Here is a 20,188-nt window from a genome sequence, read left to right on the forward strand (position 1 = left end):
TGGTTTGGTACCAGGCCACTGCAATAAAGCAAATATTAAAGCAAGTCACACAAACTTTTTTGGTTTCCCAGTACATATAAAAGTTTTGTTTATACCATACTGTAGTTTATTAAGTGTGCAGTAGCATTATGTCTAAAAAAAAAGTACATACCTTAATTAAAAATACTTTATTGCCTAAAAATACTTTATTGCTAAAAACTGCAAGCTTTCTTTTTTTTAAATATAGCACTCTTTTTATACATATATTTTTTAATTTATTTATTTTTGGCTGCGTTGAGTCTTAGTTGCGGCGCACGGGCTCCAGAGCGCATGGGCTCTGTAGTTGCAGCACGCAGGCTTAGTTGCCCTGTGGTACATGGGATCTTAGTTCCCTGACCAGGGATCAAACCTGCGTCCCCTGCATTGGAAGGTGGATTCTTAACCACTGGACCACCAGGGAAGTCCCTAAAAGCTGCAAGCTTTCAACGAGCCATAATCTTCTTGCAAGAGTAACAACAAAGATCGTTGATCACAGATCAACATAACAAATATAACAATAATGAAGTTTGAAATATTGCAAGAATTACTAAAAATGTGACACAGAGACATGAAATGAGCAAATACTGTTGGGAAAATGGCGCAATAAACTTGCTCAGTAAAGGGTTGTCACAAACCTTCAGTTTGTAAAAAATAATATCTGTGAAGCAAAATAAAATGAGATATGCCTGTAACTTTTAAAACATGCAGACACTTTTTAAAAGTAATTCTTCCTTGGTTTTACAAACATTTTATCCTTTATTGAAACTGTATTTTTTCCCAAAGTATTATCACTTTTAGCTTCAATTTTGGAGATATGTAACACAAAATATACTTATATAGTGCCTTATGATTTTGAAACACTTTTACATCATTTAATTTGATCTTTCTAGCAACTCTGTCAGTTAGGTGTGATAGGCTGGCCTGTATGCTTTCCTTCTTTTCATCTATCCATCCCTCCATCCCTCCATCCCTCCATCAATCCATCCATCCATCTACTGCGTAACACGTACACATTTAACAAGGGCTTGTATGAATAAATATTTCAAATAAGATTTAGAACCTTTGGTCATGCATAGGATGGTGTTTCTGAACATTTTTTATTATAAAATAAATATAGGTAATTTAATAGTGGTCTTTTAAATTTTTTTTTTTAAGATTGGGATAAAATAGTATTTAAAATTGGCCATTTTAACCATTCTTAAGTGTATGATTCAGTGACATTTTTAATTGTTGTAGGACCATCTCCACTATTTTATTTATTTTTTGGGGGTGTGTGTTGGGTCTTCGATGCTGCATGTGGGCTTTTTCTAGTTGCGGCCAGCGGGGGCTACTCTTTGTTGCGATGTGCAGGCTTTTCATTGCAGTGGTTTCTCTTGTTGTGGATCATGGGCTCTAGGCGCGCAGGCTTCAGTATTTGTGGTGCATGGACTCAGTAGTTGTGGCTCGTGGGCTCTAGAGCACAGGCTCAGTAGTTGTGGCACATGGGCTTAGTTGCTCCGCAGCATGTGGGATCTTCCTGACCAGAGATTGAACCCGTGTCCCCTGCATTGGCAGGCGGATTCTTTACCACTGTGCCACCAGGGAAGTCCCTCCAGTATTTTAAAAACTTTTCATCACCCCAAACAGAAACTCTGTACCCATTAAGCAATAACTCTTCATTATTTCCTCCACCAGCTCCTGGTAATCTCTACTCTACTTTCTATTTCTATGAATTTGCTTATCATATATATTTCATATAAGTGATAAGACTCATACAATATTTTTCCTTTTGTGTCTGGCTTATTTCACTTAGCATAATGTTTTCAAGGTTCATCCATGTTGTAGCATGTAGAAGAACTTCAGTCCTTTTTATGCCTATGTAATATTCCATTGTGTGTATATACCACATTTTGCTTATCCATTCATCTGTTGATAGACATTTGGGTTGTTTCTAATAGTGTTTTAATATAACTGTATATAAGTAAACTTTTTGTTTCTTGAAACTTTTATTGGTTTTTATTTATCAAGTTTGGGACAGTTAATTTGTCTTTGGAATATTTTCAAGCTATTCCTAGTAGCTTAAATTTTAACCCTAATAGACTTATTTTCATTTCCCAGATCAGCTATTTTAATTTTCTCTCTAATTACTGTATTTTGTTTTTCTTGTTAATAATGTTCTTACTAAAATGTTTACAACTAGTTACCAGTGATAAAATTAAAATAAAATGTGGTAGAGGGAAGATAGGACTAGAGTCAGAAGACCTGGATCCTAATTCCAGCCGAGACATTAATAAGCCATGTCAATTTAAACACCTTTATTTTCTCATGCCCTTCTCTTATAAAATTTATAAAATAAGATAGGACTGAGAGGAGCTTCAAGATGGCGAAAGAGTAAGACGCAGAGATCACCTTCCTCTCCACAAATACATCAGAAATATATCTACATGTGGAACAGCTCCTACAGAACACCTACTGAACGCTGGCAGAAGACCTCAGACCTCCCAAAAGGCAAGAAACTCCCCAGGTGCCTGGGTAGGGCAAAAGAAAAGAGAAAAAACAGACAAAAGAATAGGGACGGGACCTGCACCAGTGGGAGGGAGCCGTGAAGGAGGAAAGGTTTCCACACACTAGGAAGCCCCTTCGCGGGTGGAGACTGCGGGTGGCGGAGGGGGGAAGCTTTGGAGCCACGGAGGAGAGCGCAGCAACAGGGGTGCGGAGGGCAAAGTGGAGAGATTCCCGCACAGAGGATCAGGGCCGACCAGCACTCACCAGCCCGAGAGGCTTGTCTGCTCACCCGCCGGGGCGGGCGGGGGCTGGGAGCTGAGGCTCGGGCTTCGGAGGTCGGACCCCAGGGAGAGGAGTGGGGTTGGCTGTGTGAACACAGCCTGAAGGGGGCTAGTGCGCCACAGCTAGCCGGGAGGGAGTCCAGGAAAAGTCTGGAACTGCTGAAGAGGCAAGAGACTTTTTCTTGCCTCTTTGTTTCCTGGTGCGCGAGGAGAGGGGATTAAGAACGCCGCTTAAAAGGAGCTCCGAGATGGGCGCGAGCTGCGGCTATCAGTGCGGACCCCAGAGACGGGCGTGGGACGCTAAGGCTGCTGCTGCCGCCACCAAGAAGCCTGTGTGCGAGCACAGGTCACTATCCACACTGCCCCTCCCGGGAGCCTGTGTAGCCCCGCCACTGCCAGGGTCCTGTGATCCAGGGACAACTTCCCAGGGAGAACGCATGGCGCCTTAGGCTGGTGCAATGTCATGCTGGCCTCTGCCGCCTAGGCTCGCCCCGCACTCTGTACCCCTCCGTCCCCCTGGCCTGAGTGAGCCAGAGCCCCCGAATCAGCTGCTCCTTTAACCCCATCCTGTCTGAGGGAAGAACAGACGCCCTCAGGCAACCTACACACAGAGGCGGGGCCAAATCCAAAACTGAACCCCAGGAGCTGTGCGAACGAAGAAGAGAAAGGGAAATTTCTCCCAGCAGCCTCAGGAGCAGCGGATTAAATCTCGAAAATCAACTTGATGTACCCTGCATCTGTGGAATACCTGAATAGACAACGTATCATCCCAAAATGAGGAGGTGGACTTTGGGAGCAAAGATATATATATTTTTTCACTTTTTCTCTTTTTGTGAGTGTGTATGTGTATGCTTCTCTGTGTGATTTTGACTGTATAGCTTTGCTTTTACCATTTGTCCTAAGGTTCTGCCTGTATGTTTTTTTGTTTTGGTTTGGCTTTTTTTACTTGTTAAAATTTTTTTCTTAATAATTATTTTTTATTTTATTTTACTTTATCTTCTTTCTTTCTTTCTTTCCTTCTATATTTTTCTCCCTTTTATTCTGAGCCATGTGGATGACAGGCTCTTGGTGCTCTAGCCAGGCATCAGGGCTGTGATTCTGAGGTGGGAGAGCCAAGTTCAGACACTGGTCCACAAGAGACCTCCCAGCTCCACGTAATATCAAACGGCGAAAATCTCCCAGAGATCCCCATCTCAACGCCAAGACCCAACTTCACTCAACGACCAGCAAGCTGCAGTGCTGGACACTCTATGCCAAACAGCTAGCAAGACAGGAACAGTGTACGAAAGGGAGACCCCAAACACAGTAAGTTAAGCAAAATGAGAAGACAGAAAAACACACAGCAGATGAAGGAGCAAGGCAAAAACCCACCAGACCTAACAAAGGAAGAGGAAATAGGCAGTCTACCTGAAAAAGAATTCAGGATAATGATAGTAAAGATGATCCAAAATCTTGGAAATAGAATAGAGAAAATGCAAGAAACGTTTAACAAGGGCCTAGAAGAACTAAAGAGCAAACAAACAGTGATGAGGAACACAATAAGTGAAATTAAAAATGCTCTAGAAGGGATCAATTGCAGAATAACTGAGGCAGCAGAACGGATAAGTGACCTGGAAGATAAAATAGTGGAAATAACTACTACAGAGCAGAATAAAGAAAAAAGAATTAAAAGAATTGAGGACAGTCTCAGAGACCTCTGGGACAACATTAAACGCACCAACATTCGAATTATAGGGGTGCCAGAAGAAGAAGAGAAAAAGAAAGGGACTGAGAAAATATTTGAAGAGATTATAGTTGAAAACTTCCCTAATATGGGAAAGGAAATAGTTAATCAAGTCCAGGAAGCAAAGAGAGTCCCATACAGGATAAATCCAAGGAGAAACTTGCCAAGACACGTATTAATCAAACTATCAAAAATTAAATACAAAGAAAAAATATTAAAAGCAGCAAGGGAAAAACAACAAATAACACACAAGGGAATGCCCATAAGGTTAACAGCTGATCTTTCAGCAGAAACTCAGCAAGCCAGAAGGGAGTGACAGGACATATTTAAAGTGATGAAGGAGAAAAACCTACAACCAAGATTACTCTAACCAGCAAGGATCTCATTCAGATTTGACAGAGAAATTAAAAGCTTTACAGACAAGCAAAAGCTAAGAGAATTCAGCACCACCATGGAGAACAGTATGGAGGTGCCTTAAAAAACTAAAAATAGAACTACCATACGACCCAGTAATCCCACTACTGGGCAAATACCCTGAGAAAACCATAATTCAAAAAGAGTCATGTACCAAAATGTTCATTGCAGCTCTATTTACAATAGACAGGACATGGAAGCAACCTAAGTGTCCATCAACAGATGAATGGATAAAGAAGATGTGGCACATATATACAATGGAATATTACTCAGCCATAAAAGGAAATGAAATGGAGTTATTTGTAGTGAGGTGGATGGACCTAGAGTCTGTAATTGAGAGTGAAGTTAGTCAGAAAGAGAAAAACAAATACCATATGCTAACACATATATATGGAATCCAAGAAAACAAAAATGGTCATGGAGAACCTAGGGGCAAGACGTGAATAAAGACACAGATCTACTAGAGAATGGACTTGAGGATATGAGGAGGGGGAAGGGTAAGCTGGGACAAAGTGAGAGAGTGGCATGGACATATATACGCTACCAAACGTAAAATAGATAGCTAGTGGGAAGCAGTTGCATGGCACAGGGAGATCAGCTTGGTGCTTTGTGACCACCTAGCTAGAGGAGTGGGATAGGGAGGATGGGAGGGAGGGAGACGCAAGAGGGAAGAGATATGGGAACACATGTATATGTATAACTGATTTACTTTGTTATAAAGCAGAAACTAACACACCATTGTAAAGTAATTATACTCCAATAAAGATGTCAAAAAAAAAAGATGGGACTAAATGATTGCTAAATTCATTGGTCAAAATTTTGTGGTTTCTGTTTTTGCAGAGGCGTTTATTAAATATTCACTTTAAATGAACAATACTGGAAATATGGAAGAGTGACATTTACACATTTTTAATTTTAAAAATCAATAATTCTAGGGTTTCCATCCCAATATATTGCATTTCAATTTTGAGACATGATGTTGAAATGTTCTATTACGTTTTAGAAAAACCCACTGAGTTGCAGGAGAGAGGCTGGCTTAACGTCAGTGCCTAAATTTACTGTTACTGTTAGAATTTACAGAACATTTTGCTCCCTTAGAACTGATTTTGGCATAAAACATGTTGACAAGATTTCATGTGTTTTCGACCACAATATATTCCTTTGCCTGTTTTCAGTTTTAGTTCACCATTGACTTAGGCCTTTTTTGCTTCCGCTATCCATTTGACTCTCGTTATGTATAGTAAGATGTGAGTTTTTAAATACATCGATACTCAGATAGTGATTTTACATATAGCTTATTTTATGAGAATGTAAAAGTTGGGGTCACTCAGAAGAGCTTGAGAACTTATGGAAATTATGTTCTACCTATTTTCAAAATTTAAAAATTAACACAGATAAGAAAAAGTGAAGTAGCAAAGTAAAGAGAATTTATATTAAGTTATATAAACCAAGGCAAAGAGGAAAACATAATTGATTATATAACTCTTGGTCTAATAATGGGAAACATAATTGCTATCATTAGTTCTTCAAGAGAGAAATGTTTTTCTGGTCTTTGTTTTTTATTTTATTTTTTAATTATTTTTTTTTTACTAAGCAATATTTGCACAAGATTTGAAATTCAGCGAAAAGTAAGTCTTCTTTCCTCCCCTGTACCTTAGTCACTCAGTTCATTTTTAGGGGGCAATCATCATTACCAGTTTCTTGTGTGATCTTCTAGAGCTATTCCATGTATCTAAAATATAAATATAATTTTTCTTCAACACCTAAATCTTAACCCAAACTGCACCTTATTTTTGTATTGGTACATATAGAATTTTCTCAATTAAAAAATTATTGTGTGATATTCCATTGTACCAATATCGTTTTATTTAATCATTCTTAAATTGATGGATATTTAGATTAATCAAATTGTTCGTGAGGATATAAGGAATTGGTCAGAGTGTATGTGCATTTAGAATTTTGATCGATGTTGCCCACATATCCTCCAGAGATACTACCAATGTATACTTCCACCAATGTTCTTTGAGAGAGGCTGTTTATGCCCTTAACATATTTTATCTTTTTTGCCAATTTGATAAGTTTATTAAAATGACATCTCATAGTGTGATATTAACATTTTCTTGTTCTTTTCTCTTTTTATAAGTGAGTTTGAATGTTTTTTGATTTGCTTACAAGTTACTCTGTTTCCTTTTCTATGAACTGACTGTTCTTATTTTTTGTCCATTTTTTTATTGGGTGGTTGGTCTTTTTAATCTGTGAGAGTTCTTTACATATTAAGGAAGGTATTAGGCCTTTGTGATATGGCAGATATTTTCCCCAGTTTCTCTTATTTTTTTGTCTCACAGAAATTAGATGTTTATGTAGTCAGTTTTTCACTTTTGTTTGAGTTGTGTGTCCTATTTAGACCTTCCCATTAAATGATTATTAAATAATCCCATTTTTTCTTAGAGAACTGTAAACAAATGTAATTTTATGTTTAAATCTCTCCATCTGGAATTTATTTGTATGTTAACCATGGCCTTGAGTTTTGAATTTGACAAAGGGCCCCTGAGTAAGAGGTGTCTCAGAAGGCAGTTAGATGAAAAATGCCAATGTATTCTATCTTATATCAGCCAAACTCTAAAGGCAAGTTCTATGTAGGACAATTAGTGAAATATGGTAGTATTATAGCTAATGCATTTTTCTTCATGAATTTTGGAGTTTCTTCATTCATTTATTTAATAAATATTAATTTTTTTTTAATCAGCCAGAATTGGATTCTGTTTGTAGTGACAGAATCCGGTTGAATGTGCACTTTTCTCTCTTAACCTCAAAAGAATTATTCTAGTCCTTATTTCAGTCGTCATGTTAATCCTCTTTTGTGTCCCAAATCAACATGTTAAGCTCTATCACCCATGCTCCAAATCCACTGCAATCTGTTTTAAATTAACAATGTCATAGTTTTATCAAATATTTGACATATATAAAACCAAACCCATTTTTCCCCAAATTGGTTTCCTTATTCTACTTCATTTCTCTTAATGTCAGAACCTTTCTCAAAGACTTACTCTCATAATAACTACATATCTAGTCAGTTGCCAAATTACTAATTCTATAACAGGTACGCTCAAGTGTCAGCAAGTTGTACTCTAAGAACTTGGAAATTAGAGAAATAAGTTTTTGTTTTTTGGCTGTGTTGGGTTTCATTGCTGCACGTGGGCTTTCTCTAGTTGCAGCGAGTGGGGGCTACTGTTCATTGTGGTGCGTGGGCTTCTCATTGCAGTGGCTTCTCTTGTTGCAGAGCATGGGCTCTAGGCATGCGGGCTTCAGTAGTTGTGGCACACAGGCTCAGTAGTTGTGGCACGCAGGCTCAGTAGTTGTGGCATACGGGCTTAGTTGCTCTGTGCCATGTGGGCTCTTCCCAGACCAGAGATCGAACCCGTGTCCCCTGCTTTGGCAGGCGGATTCTTAACCACTGCACCGCCAGGGAAGACCCTAGAGAAATAAGTTTGCTCTCAGGATTAAACTATGGAATCTTCAAGACCCCTTACTAATAGTAGCTAACATTTACTGTATGTTACAGAAATAATAGGAAGGCAGAAAAAGCCAGCTTGGAAATGCATAACCTAGTTAATTAGTTCCAGAGCCCCAGACAGCAGGGACCATAGGAATGGTCTCATGGTAGGAGCCCACTGAGGTGAATGAACTATCACCCTTCTCTATCCTTATTACTTGGTCAGGATTCAAAGTCAGGGGAGAGAATATTCTACTGACCTAACTTAGGTCAGTGTCTGACCCTGGAATGTGGTAGCATCTGGGGGAAAACGTCAGTACAGTTATCTGTGGCTTCTGCAAGAGGAGGCCTACCAAAACTGCATACAGTGTAGGAGAGGTAATTCCCTCAAAGAGATTGAGATGCTGCTAGCAAAGGGGTATAGCTGCCAGGCAACCAAAAACAAGGAATGTACGTTGTAATTTATGACTTGCTCAAAGTCATACTACTAGGAAACAGCCTATCCGAAGGTCAAAATAAGTCTAACTGCAGAGTCCACGCTCTTATATTAATGAAGTGGTTCTCAGCTTGGGGTGATTTTGCCTCCCAGGGGACATTTAGCATTGTGGAGATATGTTGCTCATCACAATAGCTAGGGACAGGTGCCACTGGCATCTAGTGGATAAAGATCAGGTATGCTGCTAAACATCCTAAAATGTACGTTACAGCCCCCCATAACAAAGAATTACTGGGCCCAAAATATCAATTACGTTTAGGTTAGAAACTCTAACCTGGGAAAATATGGCATAGGGCCATATTCTTTAAATGTGTCAATCAGAAGTGTTGGCAAGCAATAGAGTATGGTAGAAAAAGGATCAAAATGGAGCTAACTTTGGTTTAACCACTCAAGCCCTGCTCAAGGGAACGAGGGTCCTTCTTAGATTGGTCCTGATAGCTGATCCTGATTGTGGAAATGGTTGCATGAGGCTCTCTCGGTTTGATGCTTTAAATATGAAATGAACTCTTGTCTGATCCCATGCACGTCAGTTGTCAATTTGTTGATAGTTTGATTTCCCAGGTACTTTGGTTATAGCCAGATTGATACAATTGTCTGGTCTCAATGGAAGTAGTAGTTCTCATTGTAAATTCATATGTCATTGTGATTTTTATACATCAGTTTCTTATGAGATTTGTTAGTGTCAGTTAAGATACTTCCGTGTAATTAAGTTTGGAAAACTCAAATTTCTTTTTTTCCCCCAGTTTATTGAGACATAATTCAAGGTGTACATAATGGTTTGACTTACATATATTGTAAAATGATTACTGCAATAAGTTTGGTTAGCATCCATCACCTCATATAGATACAATTAAAATAGAAAGCAAAAAGAAGAAAATTTTTTTCCTTGGGATGAGAACTGTTAGGATTTACTCTCTTGACTTTCATGTATATCATATAGCAGTGTTAACTATAATCTTCATGCATGTATCCCTGATACTTATTCATCTTGTAACTGGAAGTTTGTACCTTTTGACCACCTTTCTCCAATTCCCCCTTCCCCAACACTCTGCCTCTGGTAACCTCAGATCTGATCTCATTTTCTATGGGTTTGTTTGTTTTCGATTCTATAAATATGTGAGCTCATACAGTGTTTGTCTTTCTCTGTGTGACTTACTTCACTTAGCATAATGCCCTCAATGCCCATCCATGCTGTTGCAAATGGCAGGATTTCCTCATTTTATTTTTTTTGGCCACACCACGCAGCATGTGGGATCTTAGTTCCCTGACCAGGGATCGAACCTGTGCCCCCTGCAGTGGAAGTGTGGAGTCCTAACCACTGGACCTCCAGGGAAGTTCCCAGGATTTCCTCATTTTTTTTGTGGCTGAATAATATTCCATTGTATGTATGTATATGTATATATGCATATATATATATATGTATTCCACAATTTCTTTATCCAATAATCCATTGATGGACACTTAGGTTGTGGAACACTCAAATTTCTGAGCTTCCAAGTTTAAGTTGCTAAACTTTGTCATAAATTCATGCAGGTAAATGTTACTATGGTAGTTTCAAGATGAATTCTTTGACACTCCTCCCATCAGGAGGTTGGGGTATATTATGTCCCCTTCTCTTGTATCCACATGTGCCTATTACTGCTTTGACCAATAGAGTACCACGGAAGTAATGCTATTGATTTATGACACCAGGTAACACCTTCTGTCTTATTCACTGAAACACTCAATCTTGGAACTCTAAGCTACCATGTAAGACCTCTGATTGCCCTAAGGCCATTGGAGACGTTATGTGTGGGCATTACAGTTGACGGTCCCAGCTGAGCTCCCAGTTAACAGCCAGCCTCAACTGCCAGTTTGGCAACACAATCAAATTAATATCCTGAAAATAATTTACATATTAGTCATTTTATTGCTTAATTTTTTTTCAATATAAATGGAAAAAAGTAGAATATGAGTGAGTCTCTTGGACATCTAGCCATGATTTTATCCCTAACCAACTGCTATCAGGCTGCAACCTCACGAGACCTGCAAGTGAGAACCACCTAGCTGAGCCCAGTCAACCTACAGAGCTGTGAAATACAGTAAAGTGCTTTTTGTTTTATTTACTTATTTATTTATTGTGCTGTACACTCAACCTATAATGTTCTATTTTAATTGTCCTAATCGTTTTCAAATTTGTCTCCCAGTTACAGGTAGTGTTGTTTTTTTTTTTTAATTTTTATTGGAGTATAGTTGATTTACAATGTTGTGTTAGTTTCAGGTGTACAGCAAAGTGAATCAGTTATACATATACATATATCCACTCTTTTTTAGATTGTTTTCCCATACACACCATTATAGAGTATTGAGTAGAGTTCCCTGTGCTATACAGTAGGTTCTTATTAGGTCGTTTTTGTTTTAGCCACTAAGTTTTGCAGTAGTTTGTTTTGCAGCAATAGATAGCCAGAATAGCCACTTGAGAGCCTCTCTGGGTGGGTTACTGGCTCTTCCTAAGTTGCATCTTCAGGTGTCTTCTTAGAATTTCAGATCTTCCTGTAGAGTGTCTTTTAGTTTCTTGTGTTCATCTTCATTCCCACTGACACCATTCTCTTCTGTACTCTCATTATCTTCCATTACCCAACTGATCTTTCAGCCTTCAGTGTTTCTTCTGAAAGAATATTTGTATATTAATTTTCTTAAAACACAGTTTTCATCATGTTTCTTTCAAAAATCAATATTTTTGCCAATATTTGGAACAAATGTAATTCCATCTCCCAGTACAGTTTAGATCTAATCTTGAACTTTTGCCATGACCATAAACTTTATACCTTAAACAGTCATAAAATTATTTTTTCAGAGATACAAAATTCCAGGATTTTATGTGACACTTAAAAAAGATACTTGAAAAATAATTTTATATATGAATGACCCAAGTTTATTTTGCATAAATATTGATTTGCTGCCTTTGTGCAAATAACTGCAATGCATTGTGCAAATAACTGCATGCATCTAGGTATATGGAGGTTCTTCAAATCTTAATAGCCCCCAACTTGCAAAATTACTGGAAACCACATGTGCTATATTGGTGCCAGATATGTCATTTATAGATCACTCTTTCATAAGCCAGAAAACCAATTCATATGCCCAAATCATTTCCTTTCTGGAGAAGCTACATTGTATCAGCATGGTTACCATGTGTGGTAATTGGTAATGTCTGTGCCACATGGCTTACTTTACCCTTGTCCAACCCAGCTATTCTACCACTTATGATTACCATATGTTACAGCACTCTAGGTTAATGGAATCGTTTCCATCTTCCCCTCTAGTCACAAATGTCACTGTGGCTCAATTCCATCAGCTCCACACTCAATGAAGAATAAAGTGTCTGGTATTATCTGAGCATAGGAGACACCTTTGTGTGGAGTTTTCATATTTAGTTGTCTGCTTCTTTTTCATTTAAAAAAGCAGTTGGCAAAATAAAATAAAATAAAATAAAAAAGCAGTTGGACTTTTTGATGAATGCTCCAGAGTGGGTAATAGGCATCTGCTGACTAAAAGAGAACATGATCAATATCACTCAATTCTTGCATGTATTTATTCTAAGTAAATATATAAAGGGAATTAGGGCTTCCCTTGTGGCGCAGTGGTTAAGAATCCACCTGCCAATGCAGGGGACACGGGTTCGAGCCCTGGTCCTAGAAGATCCCACACGCTGTGGAGCAGCTAAGCCCGTGTGCCACAACTACTGAGCCTGTGCTTTAGAGCCCGTGAGGCACAACTACTGAGCCCGCGTGCTATAACTACTGAGCCCACGTGCTATAACTACTGAAGCCTGTGTGCCTAAAGCCAATGCTCCGCAACAAGAGAAGCCACCGCAATGAGAAGCCCATGCGCCGCAATGAAGAGTAGCCCCCACTCTCCGCAACTAGAGAAAGCCCACGCACAGCAAGACCCAATGCAGACAAAAATAAATAAATAAAATAAATAAATTAAAAAATTAGATAATATAGGTTTTTTTAACCACCATAAAGTGCTTTTTGGTTTTTGTAAAGTGAAAACTAGTAGCAAAATGTTGAAGTGGATTTTTTTTGAGTCAATTCGTTTTATTTTTTAAATTTTAAAAAATGTATTTATTTATTTGTCTGTGCTGGGTCTTAGTTGTGGCATGCGGGATCTTCGTTGTGGCGTGTGGGATCTTTAGTTGTGGCATGTGGGATCTTTTAGTTGCAGCATGCAGGATCTTTAGTTCTGGCATGCAATCTCTTAGTTGCGACATGTGGGATCTAGTTCCCTGACCAGGGATCGAACCCAGGCCACCTGCATTGGGAGCATGGAGTCTTAGCCACTGGACTACCAGGGAAGTCCCTGGAGTCAATTCATTTTAGAAGAACCATTTATTATAGAAGGAATATATTACATCTTTGCCATTTATAGTATCCTCATCAGAAATTACCATCAACACCTGCCCTCTTCCTATTTCATAAGCATGTCATAATAAGTTAAATTTTTTTTTTATTCCTCAAAGAACTAAGCAAGATTAAAAAAAGATTGTTATCATTAATGGTAAAAACATTAAGAAAAAAAGTTAGAACCTGTTTTGGGGACTTCTTTGCTTTTTAAAACTGATGAAAATAGTGCATGTGGACCTGTTATTACCTGATGTGATTTTTAATTTTGACATCTGTGGACTCTTGCTGCAGTATGAACATATTAGCCATCAAGAGAAGAGGAATAAACAGTAATATAGCAGTAATATTTTTGGCAGCAAATGGATATGATTTAAAAGTTATAATATTAATCTAGGATGTAGAGGATGTAGGTAGGGTATATTGAGAAGAAAGGAGGAAGATGTTCTTATTTGAAAACATTTATGTGCTCAGTTTTTTCAGTTGACAGGTATTCTCTTGCTCCCTACAAGTCAGTTTGACAACACAATCGAATTAATATCTTTAAAAGTGGGCTTCCCTGGTGGTGCAGTGGTTAAGAATCTGCCTGCCGATGCAAGGGACACGGGTTTGAGCTCTAGTCCGGGAAGATCCCACATGCTGCGGAGCAACTAATCCCGTGCACCACAATTACTGAGCCTGAGCTCTAGAGCCCGCAGGCCACAACTACTGAGCCTACGTGCCACAGCTACTGAAGCCTGCATGCCTGGAGCCTGTGCTCCACAACAAGAGAAGCCACGACGATAAGAAGCCCGCGCACTGCAACGAAGGGTAGCCCCCGCTCACCGCAACTAGAGAAAGCCCGCGCAGCAACAAAGACCCAAAAAAGCTAAAAATAAATTTAAAAAATGTATATCTTAAAAAGTACTTATATATTAGTTATCGTTCCATCAATTGAAAAAATATGAATGAGAAATTACGCAGTTTTATATTTGCAATATAACATTCGTCATTAGGCCTAGCCTTAAACATTTGCCTAGGCACTAGACCAGAGATATATGTAAGTCCCTCTCACAGTTTCCCCAATTATTAACATCTTACACTAGTGAGGTATGTTTGTTACAACTGATTAGCCAATATTGATACATTATTATTAACCAAAGTACATAGTTTACACTAGGAATCACTCTGTGTTGTATGTTCTACGGCTTTTGACAAATGTCTAATGATTTGTATCCACCATTGTAGTATCATACAAAATAGTCTTTGCTTCCCTAAAAATCCCATGTTCTACCTATTCATCCTTCCCTCCTTACCCTTGAACCACTAGCAGCCTATTCATAATTTTTAATTCCAGGAAATCATTTACTGCTGACTTCAAGTAAACTCAGTGTTCGAGTAGTACCTTTGAAGACCTAAACTTGCTTTAATGTCAGCTTGGTCCATTTATAGTTCTTTTATATATATATTTTATCATTCTTTAAAGTATTATTTGTTATTGTGTCAATTGAGATCCAGTTAAGAAAACAGAGGGAGTAGAATACAGGAAATTGGTTACACAAGTGATAGAAGAGCTAAAAAGCCAAAAGGGGAAGGTGAGGCAGTGTCTTAGTCTGGTTGGGCTGCTAAAACAAAAAAACCATAAATATGGTGGCTTATAAACAGGAATTTATTTCTCACAGTTCTGGAGGCTAGGAGTTCCATGAGCAGTGTTCTGGCAGATTCAGTGTCTAGCACAGACAGCAGGCTTTTTACCGTGTTCTCACATTTAGAAAGGAGAGGGGTCTCTCTTGGACCTCATTTTTTTTTTTTTTTAACATCTTTATTGGAGTATAATTGCTTTACAATGGTGTGTTAGTTTTTGCTTTACAACAAAGTGAATCAGCTATACATACACATATATCCCCATATCTCTTCCCTCTTGTGTCTCCCTCCCTCCCACCCTCCCTATCCCACCCCTCTAGGTGGTTGGACCTCATCTTTTTTTTTTTTTTTTTTTTTCTTTTCAGTACGCGGTCCTTTCACTGTTGTGGCCTCTCCCGTTGCAGAGCACAGGCTCCGGACGCGCAGGCTCAGCAGCCATGACTCACGGGCCTAGCCGCTCCGCGGCATGTGGGATCTTCCCGGACCAGGGCACGAACCCGTGTCCCCTGCATCAGCAGGCAGACTCTCAACCACTGCGCCACCTGGGAAGCCCGGACCTCATCTTTAATGGCACTAATCCCATTCATGAGGGCTGTGCCCTCATAACCTAATCACTTCCCAAAGGCCCCACCTCCTAATACCTTCACTTTGGGGGTTTGGATTTAAACACATGAATTTTTGGAGAACACAAATATTCAGTCCATAGCAGGCAAGATTAGGAAGCTAAAACCAGCTACCATCTCTAGGCTGATGGACAAATGGAAGAAGATGATGTTTCTGGAGCTCAGGGACTGGTGTCACAGACAAAAGCTGGAATTCCAATGGACAGGTTTAGAGGGAGCAAAGCTATAAAGGAGATGCAGCAAGCATTAGGACTGAGGTATGGGACAGGGAAGAAATATCTTGGCTTTTTTCCTTTCCTTCCACCTTCCAATTTCCTGCCGATGTCGCCCACTGGGCAAATCTCAGCTGGAAGTCAGCTGTCAAGGAACCTGGTGAATGCAGCTTGAAAGAGTCAGTATCTCTACAATACAGAGGAGAGCAAGGTAGGAGAAGGAATGGATATGAGAACAAAAAGACTAAACAGTAGTCAATTATTTTTAACTTTAAAAATCAACTTTATTGAGGTATAATTTACATACAATACACTTATTTAAAATGTACACTTTGATTATTTTTGACAAATACACCTATATAACCACCCAGTCAAGACATCAAACATTCTAATCACCCCCACAAAATTCTGTCTTAATCCTTTGCCATGAATCATCCACCCCACATCAGTCCTAGGCAATCACTAATCTGCTTTTTGTTACTATAGTTTTGCCTATTCTAGAATTTCATATAAATGGAATCGTGGAGTATGTACTCTTCTGCGCCTGGATTGTTTTTACTCAGCATGTTTTTGAGATTCACCCACGTTTTTGTGTTTATCAGTAGTTGATTTTTTTTTTTTTGCTGAGTTGTAGTCCATTGTATGAATATACTCTAATTTGTTTATCCGTTCATCTACTGATGGACATGTGGGTTATTTCCAAGTTTGAGCTGTTATGAATAAAGTTATTGAAAACATTTATATACAAGGTTTTTTTGGTGATGTGTATCTGTGTATGTGTTTGGTGGATGTGTTTTCATTTCTTGTGGGTAAATATTTGGGAGAGGGATTACTGGGTCATATAAGAAACTGCCCAACTCAACAATTCTCTTTAATCTTTTTTATTTTTTAAATTTTTATTCTTTTGGCCGCACTGTGCGGCTTGTGGGATCTTAGTTCCCCGACCAGGGATTGAGCCTGGGCCCTTGGCAGTGAAAGCACTGAGTCCCAGTCACTGGACCACCAGGGAATTCCCCTCTTTAATATTATAAATATCATCATTACAATGAATGTCCATGAAAGAACATGTGCATTTCCTCCAAAGAGCTAAGGGTTAGAGGGAGAACAATTCTTATGACAAATCTCAAAAAAAAAAACCACTTAAAAACACTTAATACATATGTCTTTTATAGCTCAATATTTTAAAATAGACAGCAAGAAAGGGGATTAGGGAAGTATAAGAGGAGAGGAACTGAAGAGGAAAGTAAAGCAATGCAAAATAATGACTAAAAAGACTTCTTGACGATGGCAAAATCATCTTACACAGCTGCTCTGAGATCCCAGCACTGCTGTCAGCAACCTTCTGGCAAAGCTACTCTGTCAAATGGATGCAATAGGATCCATACTGATCTTTTGTAAAGAAATATCTTTATTAAACTAAGCAAACACACCTCTCATTTATAGTAATGTGGAGGTGTAGCCTTTTTCTTTTAGTAGTAATGTTTCCCCAACATATAACACTTCCCTTTGATATGTGGGTTGAGTCATAAATTAATGTCACAAATGAATGTCACCTAGGTGAGGGGGGCAACTACATTACAAAATAGGAAGGTGTAGCTTGATGTGAATTGTTACAGTTGACAGCTATGTACTCTTGAACTAAATGTCATCATGTCAAATTCTGAGATATTAAATAGTTGCTGGAATGTAAAATTGTGGACATTTTGATGTTTTGCAGCCTTATAAGTTTTGTCAATCTTTTCTAGACATTCTGAAACGGAAATGAACAGGTGGATTGAAAACAAAGACAAATGAGGAATTTAGAGACTATCTTGGCATCTCATAAAGAAGTTGCTCTACACTGGTGATGTTTTAAACAAAACACGTATAAATACATTTAGCTTGTCTGGAAACAGACTTATTTATTAGGTCTTTCCATTTACTTTTGAGACAAAAATAAGTAGTTACAGAGGACTCATGTGCATTACTCACTATACGCTTTCTATCGTGTATTAATTAATCTCAAGCTAGGAGAGAATGGATGTCTATTTTACATGATGCCATAATGTACATTAGTGAGATCAACCCATTTACTCTTAAAATAACGGTATCACGTCAGGGATTTAGAATACAGTATTATATGAAAACAGTTGGCAGGGAGACTCCTTCTGCCATTAATAACTGACTAGAAATGGTATTTCAGACCCTAAATCCAACTGAAACCCAGAAACAATAAATGGAGAGGATGGGGTGGATATTTTGTGAACATGTTTTTCAAAGTAGAGAAAGAATCACTATATTTTTGCTGAATTGTATGTTGCCGTGGACATGGCAGTATGCAGTAATGATGCTGTCATCTATACAGCTGTATAACAACACAGCTTCTCCCTCTCCCACCCCCCTCAGTAAGGCTTAAAAATAGTAGGTAGGTTTGTGTGTAGTTTGGTAAGAAAATTAGAATAATTTAAAGTTCTTCCAGTTTCAATCTACAAAAGAAAAAGGCTCAGGGGGATGGGGAAGAAGAGCAAACAAAATGTACCAAAAAATACATATTATGTAATAAAGTCTAATATATATTACACAGACACTAAAGAAGGGTGTCTTGGTGTGCTGGAAAACTGATGGCTTTGCAGTGGAAAGACCTGGATTTAGTCCTTGTTACATCACTTGCGTGTGACCTTGAGCAAAGTCGCAATGTATTTAAGTCTCAGTTTTCTCATCTATAAAATGGAATCATGGTAGTATCTTCTAACTTGAGGCACTATTGTAAGGATTAAAGGGATGAAAATGACTCGTAAACTATAAAGCCTTTTAAAAATAAGGCTTTATAGACGTATTATTACACTGTGGAATCTTCAGAGGCAGAGAAGAGTACAGGAAAAAGGGTCTAGACAGGCTTTGGAAGCTTACAACCTGGGTTCTAATTCCAATGCCATGGCTAGTAGCTTTGACACCTTGAAAAGAGGAAATGTACTTAGGGACTTCCCTGGTGGTCCAGTGGCTAAGACTTCGTGCTCCCAATGCAGGGGGCCCGGGTTCCACCCCAGCTGCCGCAACTAAAAGATCCTGCACGCGACCGGGCAGCCAAATAAATAAATAAATGTTAAAAAAAAAAAGGAGTGTACTTAATCCTGTTTCCTCTTTTTGAAAAATGAGGATAACACCACTTTCTTCACAGAATCAAATGAGAGAATGTAGGCAAAGGAAACTACCACTTGGTAGGTGTTGGATGCCTTCCCCCCGCAAACTATTAAATTAGTGTCATCAACAACAAAAGGTGTTCACACTGTGGTATCTTTCAACAGATAAGCACCCTAAAGCAAGGCAGGACAGATAAGGAAAACTGAATCCAAGTGGGAACCAACAGCTAGACCTGGAGATGTCTTAGTTCGGTCTTATCCACTTGAGGTTAGGATATCCATACAATGAAGACATTCAGAGTTGGAGAGGGGACAAGTCGAGTGCCCTTTCGACTCCGCGGACTCGACGGGAGGGAACCTGAAATTCTTAATTAGAGCCGGTTGCCATGGCGACAGTCTCTAGGCAGCGTGGGCTGAGCTCTTCGTAGGGCTAGAGGGTGGGCCGTCGCTGGACCCCGCGCGCGCGCCCGCGACCAACTTTCCCTCCAGACCAGAGAGGGGCAGCGCGCTCCGCCCCCGCCCCCGGGCCGCGCACGTCCGGGCTCGGCGACGCGCACGCCTGCGGGAGCCCTCTCCGAGGAACCTAGTGCTGATCGCTCGTGCCGGTGCGGCAGTTAACCGCCCTTGCAGGATCCCGAGGCTCGCGAGCAGCCCCCTCCCCTTCCTGGGCTTCCCCCACCCACTTCCCGGTCGGCTCCGGGGCATGAGCAGCGATGGCCGGCTGCAGCCCCGAGGAGAAAACTTACCGGCGCTTCCTGGAGCTATTCTTGGGCGAGTTTCGCGGACCGTGCGGCGGCGGCGAGCCCGAGCCGGAACCCGAACCCGAGTCGGAGCCCGAGCCCGAGTCCGAACTGGTAGCGGCTGAGGCGCCCGAGGCTTCGGTTGAGGAACCCGGGGAGGAGGCGGCCACTGTAGCCGCGACGGAGGAGGGGGAGCAAGAGCAGGAGCAAGACCCCGAGCCCGAGGAGGAGGTGGTGGCGGCGGAGGGCGAGGAGGAAGAGGCGGCGGCAGCTCGGGGGCAGTCGGCCGTGCCACCGCCGCCGCAGCCCCAGCTGCCGCCGCTGCCCCCGCTCCCGCGGCCGCTGTCGGAGCGCATCACCCGCGAGGAGGTGGAGGGCGAGAGCCTGGACCTGTGCCTGCAGCAGCTCTACAAATAGTTAAGTAGCGGGGCTTGGTTGGGGGTGGGCCCGCTGTCCCCGCCTCGCCGGCCTCGACGCGACTCCCTCGGCCCCTCAAACTGCTCTTTCCGCTCTTCATGCCCCCCCCCCCCCGCAACGCTGGCGCCTGGCGCGGTTGAAAGCGCCCCCGCTGCTCGGA

At 40.4% G+C, this 20,188-nt stretch overlaps 2 protein-coding genes across 2 annotated transcripts in view; both read left to right on the top strand.

The window, feature by feature from the left end:
* Window positions 1-17,624, top strand: part of RAD51C (RAD51 paralog C) — a 55,038-nt gene extending 37,414 nt beyond the window's left edge. The window contains exon 8 of the mRNA XM_060134608.1: window positions 17,498-17,624. Coding sequence (XP_059990591.1) covers window positions 17,498-17,546 — 49 coding nt within the window. The 3' untranslated portion in view covers window positions 17,547-17,624. The remainder of the gene's footprint in view (window positions 1-17,497) is intronic.
* A 1,960-nt stretch (window positions 17,625-19,584) lies between these two features.
* The window catches only part of PPM1E (protein phosphatase, Mg2+/Mn2+ dependent 1E), a 192,210-nt gene continuing 191,606 nt past the window's right edge, over window positions 19,585-20,188 (top strand). Inside the window, exon 1 of the mRNA XM_060133973.1 lies at window positions 19,585-20,027. Within this exon, the coding sequence (XP_059989956.1) occupies window positions 19,585-20,027 (443 nt within the window). The remainder of the gene's footprint in view (window positions 20,028-20,188) is intronic.

This window comes from Lagenorhynchus albirostris, chromosome 20, assembly GCF_949774975.1.
Source record: "Lagenorhynchus albirostris chromosome 20, mLagAlb1.1, whole genome shotgun sequence".
Classification (NCBI taxonomy): domain Eukaryota; kingdom Metazoa; phylum Chordata; class Mammalia; order Artiodactyla; family Delphinidae; genus Lagenorhynchus; species Lagenorhynchus albirostris.